The following is a 13,198-nucleotide window of genomic DNA, read 5'->3' as shown; positions in this document are numbered from 1 at the left end:
CTGCTTCTATTGGAAGAAGCCGAAAGAAGATGATATAACATTTATGCAACAGTTGAATGGCGACTAGAGTGGTTGTTTATGCTACTTTACATTACCACTTTGTTTACGTATATTTCACACCCAGGCCTTCAGTGGCGTCCTACCCGAAACCATCCACCTCTTAATAGCATCATTATGACGACACGGCGCTAAAGATCATAGTTATTATAGAGAAACACAGTATAACACAGCGCTGCATCACAGAACGGAATCTCATACAGCGACAATGAATGTTATTACTAAAGCAATAAACCTTTTTCATTTAAAGACCCTGGGGGTTTTCATGCAAATTGTGTGTATTTGTTCTCTGGAAAGAAAACGCAAAAGTAAAAAATGTTTCATAGGAAATCTTAACACCTGTTTTGAGCCTTTCCCCTGTCAGTCATTGTGGAATAGAAAAATAAAAACAGCTGTTAAATCCGCACGTGTATATTCGAGCTTTGCGCAGTTTGCTACAGATGCGAAAATCTAGACGTTATCGTACGCCTGCTAGATAGCCGCGGCGTCACCAACTTCAAATCTGATCAGTTAAAGCAGCACCTACAAGCAACGTGTACTTTATGCTAAGGCCTCGAGTCAGATTTATTTTTCTTTGTTGAAAAAGGGTGTCTGCCAGCTGCCATTAAATCAAATGTATATAAGCTTTAACATACATACCGTAATTTCCGGACTATTAATCGCACCCAAATATAAGCCGCACTCACTGAATTTTACAAAGATTTTTATTTTGAACATAAATACGTCGCACCTGTCTATAAGCTGCAGGTCTCTACACTGAAACTAATGAACTTTACACAGGCTTTAATGAAAGACAGTGTCTGTTACACGGCTTGTATCTAAACAGCAGCCTACCAAGAAAGTCATTTTTCACTGTCTTCCTCCTTCCTTTCACAACTATTTCTCTCGGGTGTTTATCAGCGTTCACATTCATCCCAAGGGCGGCCAATAGGGATGAGGTCAGAGCTCAAAACAGATCTTTGAGGAGTTTGCATTGTGCACAGGGGCATTGTCATGCTGGAACAAGTTTGGGTCTCCTAGTTGAAGTAAAGGCCAAATTTTACGCTGTAGGTGTCTCATGCTTGCTCAATCTGAAGTAAATGGGTTGGTGAAAAATGTTTCATGTCTGTAGATCTGAGTCTGAGATATAGACTAATATAAAGTCTTCTCTGGAAATAATGCTCCAATCAAACATTATTAAGAAGAAATAGATGGAATTTCTTCAGAAATTCTAAAGTAGAACTGCTGTATGTGATCATAGACTTCATCAGTTTCCTTTTCAGACTTTGGGGGCGGAGTTTAGGGAAAGGAACGATGTGAAATCATGCTAATCTCTTCTTGTGGTTGTCTGAGTAATCTGTCCACAGAATGTTCTAGAATGTAGATACAGAAGAAAAAGGGATTTTTTTTCTCCTCATGGTTTTAGATGCTAAATTTGTTTGAACGATTGCTTGAAAACTGGATTTGTTTCAGGACAAATATTTATGTGAAATTCAGGGTTCACAGTGAAGTACAGTGAAGTACAAACTAGTGATGAAATCCGTGTCATGTTTGAGGTTATATCAGATGGAAAATAAAAATAAAAACTTCATGCTCTCCTGCTTTTAGGTGGACATGCAGTGGGTCCAGGTGCTGGCTGAGGGCTGGGCCACTCCGCTCAATGGCTTCATGAGAGAGAGGGAGTACCTGCAGTGCCTTCATTTCGACTGCCTGCTCGACGGTAAGACTTTCGTCTGTGCACTTCTGTTTGCCCAAATCTGATTTCGGCAGTTTAATGCAAAAAGGACACGTTACTGAAATATCGCAAAACAAAAATCTGGTGAATCATTTGGTACCAGGGTCACAGAAAGAATAAAGGAATTTAAAGTATAAATGTTTTTTTTTTTTTTTTTTTTTTTTTTTTTTTTTTTTTTTCCCTTTTCCACTGTCGAACATCCGCCAGGAGTTTTATTATTTTAAAAAGTCCACACACGTGCCAATTTCCTTCACTTGTTTCATTTTTTTTTAAACATGTATGTGTATATAAAATCAGTATAATAAAATTAATATTTCAGTATATGATAAATCGATATATTTTATAATCCTGTGTAATAAAGCTTCCTGCAATAAAATCATGTAATGCAGTTCATACATTCATGAACTTATTCATACATTTAGTTCCAGTCCACTAATTTGTTTGGAAAAGCACCTATATGTCCACTAACCTGTGCATATCCCTTTACAAAGTCACGAAAAATTCCACCTCCTAGTTCACTTCCTATTCAATGAAATTCAATTAGCTAGTTCACTTTCTAGTCATGTCAAATTCCACTTCCTAGTTCACTTTCTAGTCATGTCAAATTCCACTTCCTAGTTCACTTTCTAGTCATGTCAAATTCCACTTCCTAGTTCACTTTCTAGTCATGTCAAATTCCACTTCCTAGTTCACTTTCTAGTCATGTCAAATTCCACTTCCTAGTTCACTTTCTAGTCATGTCAAATTCCACTTCCTAGTTCACTTTCTAGTCATGTCAAATTCCACTTCTTAGTTCACTTTCTAGTCATGTCAAATTCCACTTCCTAGTTCACTTTCTAGTCATGTCAAATTCCACTTCTTAGTTCACTTTCTAGTCATGTCAAATTCCACTTCCTAGTTCACTTCCTAGTTCACTTCCTAGTTCACTTTCTAGTTCACTTTCTAGTCATGTCAAATTTCACTTCCTAGTTCACTTCCTAGTTCACTTCCTAGTGCACTTTCTAGTCATGTCAAATTCCACTTCCTAGTTCACTTTCTAGTCATGTCAAATTCCACTTCCTAGTTCACTTTCTAGTCATGTCAAATTCCACTTCCTAGTTCACTTTCTAGTCATGTCAAATTCCACTTCCTAGTTCACTTTCTAGTCATGTCAAATTCCACTTCTTAGTTCACTTTCTAGTCATGTCAAATTCCACTTCCTAGTTCACTTTCTAGTCATGTCAAATTCCACTTCTTAGTTCACTTTCTAGTCATGTCAAATTCCACTTCCTAGTTCACTTTCTAGTCATGTCAAATTTCACTTCCTAGTTCACTTCCTAGTTCACTTCCTAGTGCACTTTCTAGTCATGTCAAATTCCACTTCCTAGTTCACTTTCTAGTCATGTCAAATTCCACTTCCTAGTTCACTTTCTAGTCATGTCAAATTCCACTTCCTAGTTCACTTTCTAGTCATGTCAAATTCCACTTCTTAGTTCACTTTCTAGTCATGTCAAATTTCACTTCCTAGTTCACTTCCTAGTTCACTTCCTAGTGCACTTTCTAGTCATGTAAAATTCCACTTCCTAGTGCACTTTCTAGTCATGTAAAATTCCACTTCCCAGTGCACTTTCTAGTCATGTAAAATTCCACTTCCTAGTTCACTTTCTACTCATATCAGATTCCACTTCCTAGTTCACTTCCTAGTTCACTTTCTAGTCATGTCAAATTCCACTTCCTAGTTCACTTTCTAGTCATGTCAAATTCCACTTCCTAGTTCACTTTCTAGTCATGTCAAATTCCACTTCTTAGTTCACTTTCTAGTCATGTCAAATTCCACTTCCTAGTTCACTTTCTAGTCATGTCAAATTCCACTTCCTAGTTCACTTTCTAGTCATGTCAAATTCCACTTCCTAGTTCACTTTCTAGTCATGTCAAATTCCACTTCTTAGTTCACTTTCTAGTCATGTCAAATTCCACTTCCTAGTTCACTTTCTAGTCATGTCAAATTCCACTTCTTAGTTCACTTTCTAGTCATGTCAAATTCCACTTCCTAGTTCACTTCCTAGTTCACTTCCTAGTTCACTTTCTAGTTCACTTTCTAGTCATGTCAAATTTCACTTCCTAGTTCACTTCCTAGTTCACTTCCTAGTGCACTTTCTAGTCATGTCAAATTCCACTTCCTAGTTCACTTTCTAGTCATGTCAAATTCCACTTCCTAGTTCACTTTCTAGTCATGTCAAATTCCACTTCCTAGTTCACTTTCTAGTCATGTCAAATTCCACTTCCTAGTTCACTTTCTAGTCATGTCAAATTCCACTTCCTAGTTCACTTTCTAATCATGTCAAATTCCACTTCTTAGTTCACTTTCTAGTCAAGTCAAATTCCACTTCCTAGTTCACTTTCTAGTCATGTCAAATTCCACTTCCTAGTTCACTTTCTAGTCATGTCAAATTCCACTTCCTAGTTCACTTTCTAGTCATGTCAAATTCCACTTCTTAGTTCACTTTCTAGTCATGTCAAATTCCACTTCCTAGTTCACTTCCTAGTTCACTTCCTAGTTCACTTTCTAGTTCACTTTCTAGTTCACTTTCTAGTCATGTCAAATTTCACTTCCTAGTTCACTTCCTAGTTCACTTCCTAGTGCACTTTCTAGTCATGTAAAATTCCACTTCCTAGTGCACTTTCTAGTCATGTAAAATTCCACTTCCCAGTGCACTTTCTAGTCATGTAAAATTCCACTTCCTAGTTCACTTTCTACTCATATCAGATTCCACTTCCTAGTTCACTTCCTAGTTCACTTTCTAGTCATGTCAAAACCCACTTCCTAGTTCACTTTCTAGTCATGTAAAATTCCACTTCCTAGTTCACTTCCTAGTTCACTTTCTAGTCATGTAAAATTCCACTTTCTAGTTCACTCCCTAGTTCACTTCTTAGTTCACTTTTCTAGTCATGTAAAAATTCTACTTTATTATTGTAATTAAAAATAACCTTTTGGTTTTTTAAAATGATAGTATTGTATAAAGTATAAAATGTCAGATGTATTGAAGCAGAAGAACCTTCAAAAGAAATGTACAAATACTTTAAGTTAAAACATGAGCTATAGAACGGACTATAATGTGAGTGTAGCTCTTTCAGTGAGCGTCTCTTCTCTGGGAGCAAAAATAATAATTTTTTTTAAGTATCATGTCTGAAATATCGCTTACAGTTTTTGCTTATGTGTAAAAACAGTATTGCGCTGAGAGCTGTGCAGTACAGCTGTGATCATCTACGCCGTATTCATCAGAAACATGCTCCTGCTATATTGGTTAAGTAACGGTCAGTACTGCAGGGTCTAATGATTCGATTCCTCACATAACAGTACAATTACAACTTATGTACCAAGAAGTCTTTTTTTATTTTTTGTTCAAAATGTGAAATATTTAACATGTTACACTTTTTACTAAAATTAAGAGGATTCGTTTAAAAATGAAATGGCTTATGATTCTAAACAATTGTTTGCTCTTTATGTAAGATATTTGATATATAGAAAACTTTTTACTGAAATTTTAGTAAAGAGTCGTCGTTTTTTTTCTTTTGTAAATTAAATAATTACACTTCATTTTTTGCTCAAAATGTAAAATATTTGATGTACCTACATGTATCTTTTACTTATTTGGGTTAGTGGGACTCTTGAACAACCCAGATATAAAATAACTGCTCAGCTATTAGCACATAAACCATCAGTGGCTTCTGTCTTTGCTCCGAGAAGTAAATATGGATCACTGTGTGCTTTTCAAAAGCTACAAGAGAGTAATAGTGAATGCGAGTCAACACAAAATTTTCCGACACTCAAAGCAGAACAATGCTGCCCTGAGTTACACCATGTTCCACTAGATTGTCCGAGACTTACGAATATGCCGCTCTTATTGTGTTTCATATTATTTCTCAATTGTTCAAGTGGTCCAGAGGGAACATTTCCTTCTAAGAAAAGACCACCAATGAAATTCACTGTTACTTTCAGGTTAGGATTTTAGTTAACATTTAGTTTAATATTGATCATATTTAATACACCTTAAGAAAATGAATGAATTTTCTCTGTGCTCAGAAACAATGAACAAAACAATTCTCCTTTTTATGCTTTCAATATAAAATTGAAAAAGGAACAAAGGCATCGTGATTTACTGTTTTTCCGATTGTTTATAAAAAAAAGATTATAATAATAAAACTCGAATGAATTCTTACTTGAAATGAATCCTTACCACAAGCATCCTGTGACTCAAGCACGGCACTAGAGGGCGCTGTTGATAAGCAATCCACACAAAGTCTCCACACCATCTTCCCTCTGCGCTCCTGTGGAGCGGTCGGGACCGAGGGGCAACTTGAAGCAAATCGCATCAAACATGATCTAAATGCGAATTAGGACCGGAACCTCACATCGATCCGGCGCATCCGGAGCTTTGCGAGCGCTCCTGGAAAAAAAAAGAAAAAAAGCAAAGGAACATTGTGTGCTTTATTTTCACGTTTATTATGAGAACATAATGCTAATGAGAAGATATGCTGAGGGGCCTTTTTTTTCTTCCCTTCTCCATAATCTGCCCCTTTCGTTTGTAATCATTACGACGATTCTCCACACCGAGTTTCCAAAATCGAGGCCATTTCATTTTATTGCTCCGAGAACGTCGATCCTTTCGCTGCGATTCGGGTTGCCAAGTGTTTTCCAGCATGCGCCGTTTCATTCTGACACAGTTACATTAGAATATCTTGAGTAATTGAAGTTTCTTGAGTAACAGTATTTTGAAGATGGGACCTTATGACCTTATATTTCTTTTTGCCAATAACCTTTCTAGTCATTATTCTAATGAATGCTCTATGAAGCCAGGTTACTGTTATTTCTTATCCCCGTTGCACAGTAGCACAAAGGCAGCCTGGACCTTTTGTCCTACTTGTCCATCACTCTGTCAACGACTGCCTTCTTTAGTTTTCTGCTTATTTTTTCGATCGCTTTTCCTGCTTTCTAAAACCTTCAGCTTTATAAGATTGATTGTTCCTTGCTTGCGATGTTGGATTTCAGCCTGAGCTTTCTGGAAAAGCTAGGATGAGTGGAAGAGGAACGTGTTTGCGAGTGTGTGTGTGTGAGGTGGTTGGCCAGTGCCTGGATGCGCAGAGCCTTTTAGTCTTATAGGAACCAGCTGCTTTAGCTCTGAAGCAGTACCACAGAGGACAAGGATTCTGGGGGCCATTTTTTTTTTTTTTATTTATTTATTTTTTAAAAAAGATCTCCAGTTTGCATTTATTTATTCAAGGTGTAAAAATTGCTAAATCGAAACAACTTTTATTTGTCAAATACGCATTCATACAGAGCACAACATGTGGTTTTTATGGTTGTCCAATACTGAAGAAATGTAAATAGACAGAAGATAAAAAAAAGATATATGAAATCAAAAAATAAAATATCAACTATAAAATAATTTTTTTTTTTTTTTTTTTTTTTTTTTTACATAAAAAATAATTCAAGTTTTTATTACTATGGTCAACATGAGCATGAACAAATATAAATGTTTTATGTAAATGTATGTTTATTATTAGTAAACCTGAACTCAATATAGAGCATGAAAACTAGACATGTTTCAGAGGTCGTAGATGTTTTTTAATGAAATGTCCATTAGACACATGAAAATAAGAACATAGAAATACCATGTTTCCTAATTACTTCTGTTTCTTTGCACTGATCCTGTTTACACTTTCAGATGAGAGTGCAGCTGATAAAAATATTCTTGTAAATCTTTTTTTTTTTTTTTTTGTAAAAATTCTTTTAAGCTGCTTTGAGACAATGTATAAATGTAGAAATAGACTTGACTTTTAATTTATTGTGTTTTAAATGGCGTAAATCATCACTACACCAAAAGGAACTTTTGCTGTTTCCACACGGACGCTTTTAATTGCCGGATGTGCACATCATGGCTGATTTTGGTGCTCGATTTGAGACTTGGTGCATCAGTAAAACAAATGTTTAATTTATTATTATTATTATTATTATTATTATTATTATTATTATTATTATTTTAATGATTATTATTTTATTTTTTTATCCGTCTGAGCAAAGAAAGGACGCGGGATTAAACGTCTGTTGCGTTGAAGGTTTTAATTTAGCCTCTTTTATTTTTATTTATTAATTGTTTCATAAAAATTGTCAGATGCTTTTTTTTTTATAAAATTTGTGCCGTTAAAATTAATGTTAATGTTAATTAATGTTAAATATGTTTATTTTTATAATTCAGAAAGAGATATAAATATTGTCAGTGGTTCAGATTTGAAGTGTCAGCAGTGTCCGTGTTCCAGTCCAGTGTTCGTGCCAGTTGAACAATAGAAAAAATACAAAATAAAATAAAGATTTTATATATTTTTATAAAATAAAAAATATAAACAGAGAAAAATCTAAAGGAAAAAAAGTATAAACAATAAAATATGAAATGCTACACTATGTTTTATATATATATATATATAAATGTTTTTGCACAATTATATAGATTTTCCCCTCCAGCCACCTTCCTTCTGATATCCCTCTCCCTGTATATCTGTAACTATACCTTTACCTTTTTCCTCTTGGGGCTTTTTTTTTTTTTTTTGCACATCCCCGAAGCTTGCCATGAGTCTCTGATATATGAGGCAAGCGCTTGACCTTTCCCCTCTTTCCACAGGAGGAGTTATTAACTTGTCCGTGCCGGTGGTCCTGCCCGTCTCGAGCGTAGACAAGGAGCGTCTAGACGGCTGCACGGCACTGGCGCTGGTCTACTGCGGCTGCCGCGTTGCCATCCTGCGAAACCCCGAGTTCTTCGAGCACCGCAAGGAGGAGCGATGTGCGCGCCAGTGGGGAACCACCTGCAGGGACCACCCCTATATCAAGGTCAGGAGGGTTCACAGCGGCAGCGCTTCAGATCTCATGATGATGATGATTTCACACTATTAGATTAGGCATGCGGCAGGAAATGTCCTTTTTATACGATCCGCTAACCAAAGCGACGCATCAGAATCATCGTCAGGGCAGAAAGCGAGGAAACGTATACAGTAGTAATTGCTAAATCGCTGCACAGATAATAAAAGTACTCGAGTAGGTTTTGTGTAATATATAGTTTGGCTATACGCTCGCAGTGTAACAGTGATACCTTTACGCCAGCTCATTCGTGCAATTATTCAGTCAGTCAATCATGTGGCCGCAGCACGTTGCGTAAAATTATGCAGATCCAGCTCAAGAGCTTCAGTTAATCATAGTTCACATAAACCTCAGAACGAGGGAGAAACGCGATCTCGGAGACGGCGGTGTGGCTTGCAGTGCCAGATGGGCTGCTTTTGAGTGTTTCCTGGTGCATTTTAGGGATTTTCACCCACGTGAAAAAAACGCTCGGTGAGCAGCAGTTTTACAGGTGAAAACGTTTTGATGGGAGATGTTCTAGAAGGTCGTATATGAACGACCAAATAACTACTCTTTACACATATACTGAGCAGAAAAGCAACTCACAATGCACTACCTTAAGGCAGATGGGCTACAGAAGCAGAAAAAACATCTCAGGATTTACTTTTGTAAGCCATGAGCAGGAATTCAAGGCTACAGATTTATCTACAATGGAAAACTAAAGATGAGGGAAAAACAGCTGATGTTTATCTGTTTCTAAACTTTAAGCCTAGTCTAGATCTAGGGTCTGGAAAAGTGCTAGTTTAAGTTTTTCAGGAAGAGGAAGGTCTTCACCGGCCGCTTGAAGATGGCCAGTGACTCCGCTGTTCGGGCTTTTAGGGGACGTTCATTCTACCACCTCTGTGCCAGAACTGAGAAGAGCCTTGAAGTACACTTACCTCTTCCCCTGAGAGAAGGTGGTACCAGTTGAGCAGTGCCACACGATAACACCTGAGCATAAGGTCCATAGGTGGTTTTTGAAGATCCCATTCCACAATTTGTCTCCATTTGCTGTTATTATAACCTCCACTCAACCCGGAAAGATGTTCCACCACATCTCTTAGTGTTCTTCTAGAGGTTTGCCCACATTCAGCCACAAGGGTGTTGGTAAAGTCATTCTAATGTAGGGTGAGGAGGCCTGGGGTTCAGTCAGCGTTCCAATTTATCCCAGGTGTTCCTTTCACTCCAAACCATGTAATGCATATCTTCATGGAGCTGAATTTGGGCATTGGGGTGTTGTCATGCTGGAACAGGTTCGTGTCTTTTGTGTGCGTCCAATTTTGTGGTAACAGTTTGGACAAGGCTGAAAAAAATCAGGTGTTCCACTGCTTTTGTCCATATATAATGTGTGTCACATAAAAGCAGCAGAAGACTAGATTTGCTTTGGACAAGGCTACAATCATAGGACGGACACACACACACACACACACACACACACACACACACACGTTCACCTTTGCTTTAGTTTGACCCTCTGGACTGAATAAAGTTGCAGTTCATATTGCATTATTGGTGCTGTCGAATTCTCCATTCTGATTGGTTGAAAGGTTTAGTGTTCTAGGGCAGAAACTCCAGAAAGGTTATTAAAGATTTAAAGTTTTTCACGAGTTGCTCGTTTAATTAGCACTTGAGTAAAAACCTCGTGACATGACAACTTTCTGCCTTCCTGTATTTCATTAACTTGATTAGTTATATATTTGCTGTACTGTAATTCAGGGGAAAATAAACCCTGATTCATGGCTGTAGCACAAAATTGAATGTAAAAAATAAATAGGGAAAAAAATACAACGTGGTACAGCACGGATCCGTCATCATCGGCAAACGGTTGTGTTGTACGAGGAATAAAACAGGACGTTATTGATTTTTGTTCAGTCTTTTTATTGATATTTTACATAGTATAACAATTTCAATGAAAAAAGAAGGACCAAACGAATGTTCTTGCCACAGAGAGCTCCCTACTTTCCCTGAACCATAATTATATTATTATATTTTATTTCAGCTGCACACATACATACACACTTTCATATACAAAAAAAAAAAACAAATACACACACACACACACACACACACATTTTTATATATATATATATATATATATATATATATATATATATATATATATATATATATATATATATATATATATATATATATATATATATATATAAAAAATTTATATATATATAAAAAATTTATATATATATAAAAATATAAATATAAATGTGTATATATATATATATATATATATTGTGTGTGTGTGTGTATATATATATACATATACAAAGTAGGAAAGGCAGGAAATGAAATAACAAGGACATTATTGTTTTTGGAAATGAGATAAAAGTCATATTTTTCCGTAAACAGCGCCCCCCCAGCCCCCCCCCTCGAGCATTTTCCTCTGTAGATGGTTATTACGTATTATCTATGAAGACTTCTGTGATGTTTGGGGACATGACCCCGCTCCAGGCCCAACTATGAAAGTCGTTCTCTCGACTCTGCTCCGTCGTCATATTTACAGTCGAACTTGCCCTAGCCGGTAATAACACGCTTCTGTAAAGATCGTTTTCATTCTGTCAGGAGGCGTACCCGCCGTGCCCTCCTCCTCGGCTCCTACACTTGTAATCCTCTTATCCCTTACCTTCCGACGTCTCGCGTATCTGTTTTGCTTTGGAAATGCTCGCTCAGCATTCTGTTTACACAGGGCTAAGCCAAATCCTCCTCTCCTCCGCTTCCACTCCTCTCACCTTCCCGAACGCTGCGGGGAAGAGGAAGATTAGTGGTTCATTGGATCCGAAGGGCATGAGTTCAAATCCCTGCCACTCCCGGGCCCTTGAGCACGGCCCTTAACAACAACAGCGGGCTCAGGGCAAATCGAAAGCTTCAGGACCAGTCACATGACCAGTGAGATTTGTATGGTATTAAGCAATATTGATTTGTAGTCTCAGGGGGCTTCACTTTAGGGTAGGGAGGTCATTTATGTGCCTGAGAAGGGAGAATTTGGCTTGTTGGCACGGAGAGGGCGGGGCCTCTGGACTGACTGCCTGCCTGCCTCTCGTTTTATTTAAACGAAAGCGATCGTTTGTTAATATCCCGAAATGAAATTAGTGCCTATTGTAGTTCTAATGTTTGGCAGGGTGTTTAATAAGCTGCGGTTGAGCTGAATCACGGTTATGTGGTCTGGCAGAGGAATGTGTACCCGCCTTAGTCTTAGGCAAGCCTCAGATCTGGTTGACACCGCCGCTGCTGCGCGTGCGCGGGGGGGGTGAATTTCCCTGGCTAAAGCGTGTCTGTCAGCAGGATTAGGACTGGATAACCTGGGTTCAATTGCATGTGGTAAATCCACTTTTCCTGTTTATTCCCATTGCTTGTGTGACCGACAGGGAACCAAGCAGCAGCGTGCCAAAGGTTCCTGAGCCTGCGACGTCAAGGAAAAGCAGACCTACTGAAAAGACTGTCCTGCAGAAGCTCTACCAGCTGTATAATGCGCAGAGACATGGGAGATCTAAACTACAGGAGGAGACAAACATGTAGCAGAAGTACAATAAAAACCGATTTATTCAGGTTATTAATTATATTATAGGTTTTAGGTCTGTAGTGTTTGTCTGCAACCAAAAAATAGAGAGCGCTAAACAGATTTACTGTGAAAGTCTGGCGATGGCAGTAAAAAGTACGCACATCCTTCACTCAAGTAGAAGTAGAGATACTCGTTTTTTAAAAGACTCTGGTTAAGTTTGGGCTCTGATACTGTACGTTCTTAAATAAAAGTAGACATTACTACTACCTGTTTTAGTGTCACGCTGGTAACTGGACCTCACGTCATAATAATTTATTAATACAAAAGAATTTATAATGTTGGTATCTAATGAATGTATCCAGGCTGAACATCCACCATATAGAACACAAGCAGAGAAAAGATGATGATGATCAGGAATGTGTCTTTTCTCAGTCATGATTACATCACTGACTCCCTCTGTCTCATCCACGTTAACCCCAGACGTCTTGTTGCCTTCTGCTGCGCTTGTTGTTTGCTTTGTAAACTAGTCTACGTCTGTGGTGTGTAAGAGACAGGAAATGATACACCAGTGGTAGGTTGAAAAAGCTGCGCAATGACTGGAAATTCGGTTGAAGTGCTGAAAACGACGCGCGATGAGAAGAAAAATATTGATCCTGTCACCAAATAGATTAAAACGAAAGTAACGATTCTGGATTTAAAATGCTAGAAGTAGAAATTACAGATATTTGTGTTCAAAATGTAGTAAATAGTGAAGAAAAGAACTGATACCAGATAAATCTACTTAAGTACAGTAACAAAGTATTTGTACTTCATTCCTTCCCTCTTCTGGGTGATGGTTTTTCTACCTAATAAGGAAATAATCATGTGGCTTCCATGTGGTTTTTCTGGTGGATTCCTGGTCTCACAAGTGCACTTTTCATCAAAGGCTCGGCATCACCAATCAGGGTTTCTGCAGTGTCTTAAATTGTAAATTAAAAAAAATCTGAATTTTAGGCCATAAAGTCTC

General features: G+C 37.7%; 1 protein-coding gene across 1 annotated transcript in view; it reads left to right on the top strand.

Annotated features, from left to right (window-relative positions):
* Nucleotides 1–13,198, top strand: part of papss1 (3'-phosphoadenosine 5'-phosphosulfate synthase 1) — a 41,324-nt gene that overhangs the window by 14,188 nt on the left and 13,938 nt on the right. Inside the window, exons 7-8 of the mRNA XM_083538741.1 lie at nucleotides 1,645–1,756; nucleotides 8,428–8,633. Of these exons, the coding sequence (XP_083394867.1) occupies nucleotides 1,645–1,756; nucleotides 8,428–8,633 (318 nt within the window). The remainder of the gene's footprint in view (nucleotides 1–1,644; nucleotides 1,757–8,427; nucleotides 8,634–13,198) is intronic.

The sequence above is a fragment of the Silurus aristotelis genome (assembly GCF_946808225.1).
Source record: "Silurus aristotelis genome assembly, chromosome: 4".
Taxonomy (NCBI): Eukaryota; Metazoa; Chordata; class Actinopteri; order Siluriformes; family Siluridae; genus Silurus; species Silurus aristotelis.
This window is presented reverse-complemented; position numbering and strand designations above follow the sequence as displayed.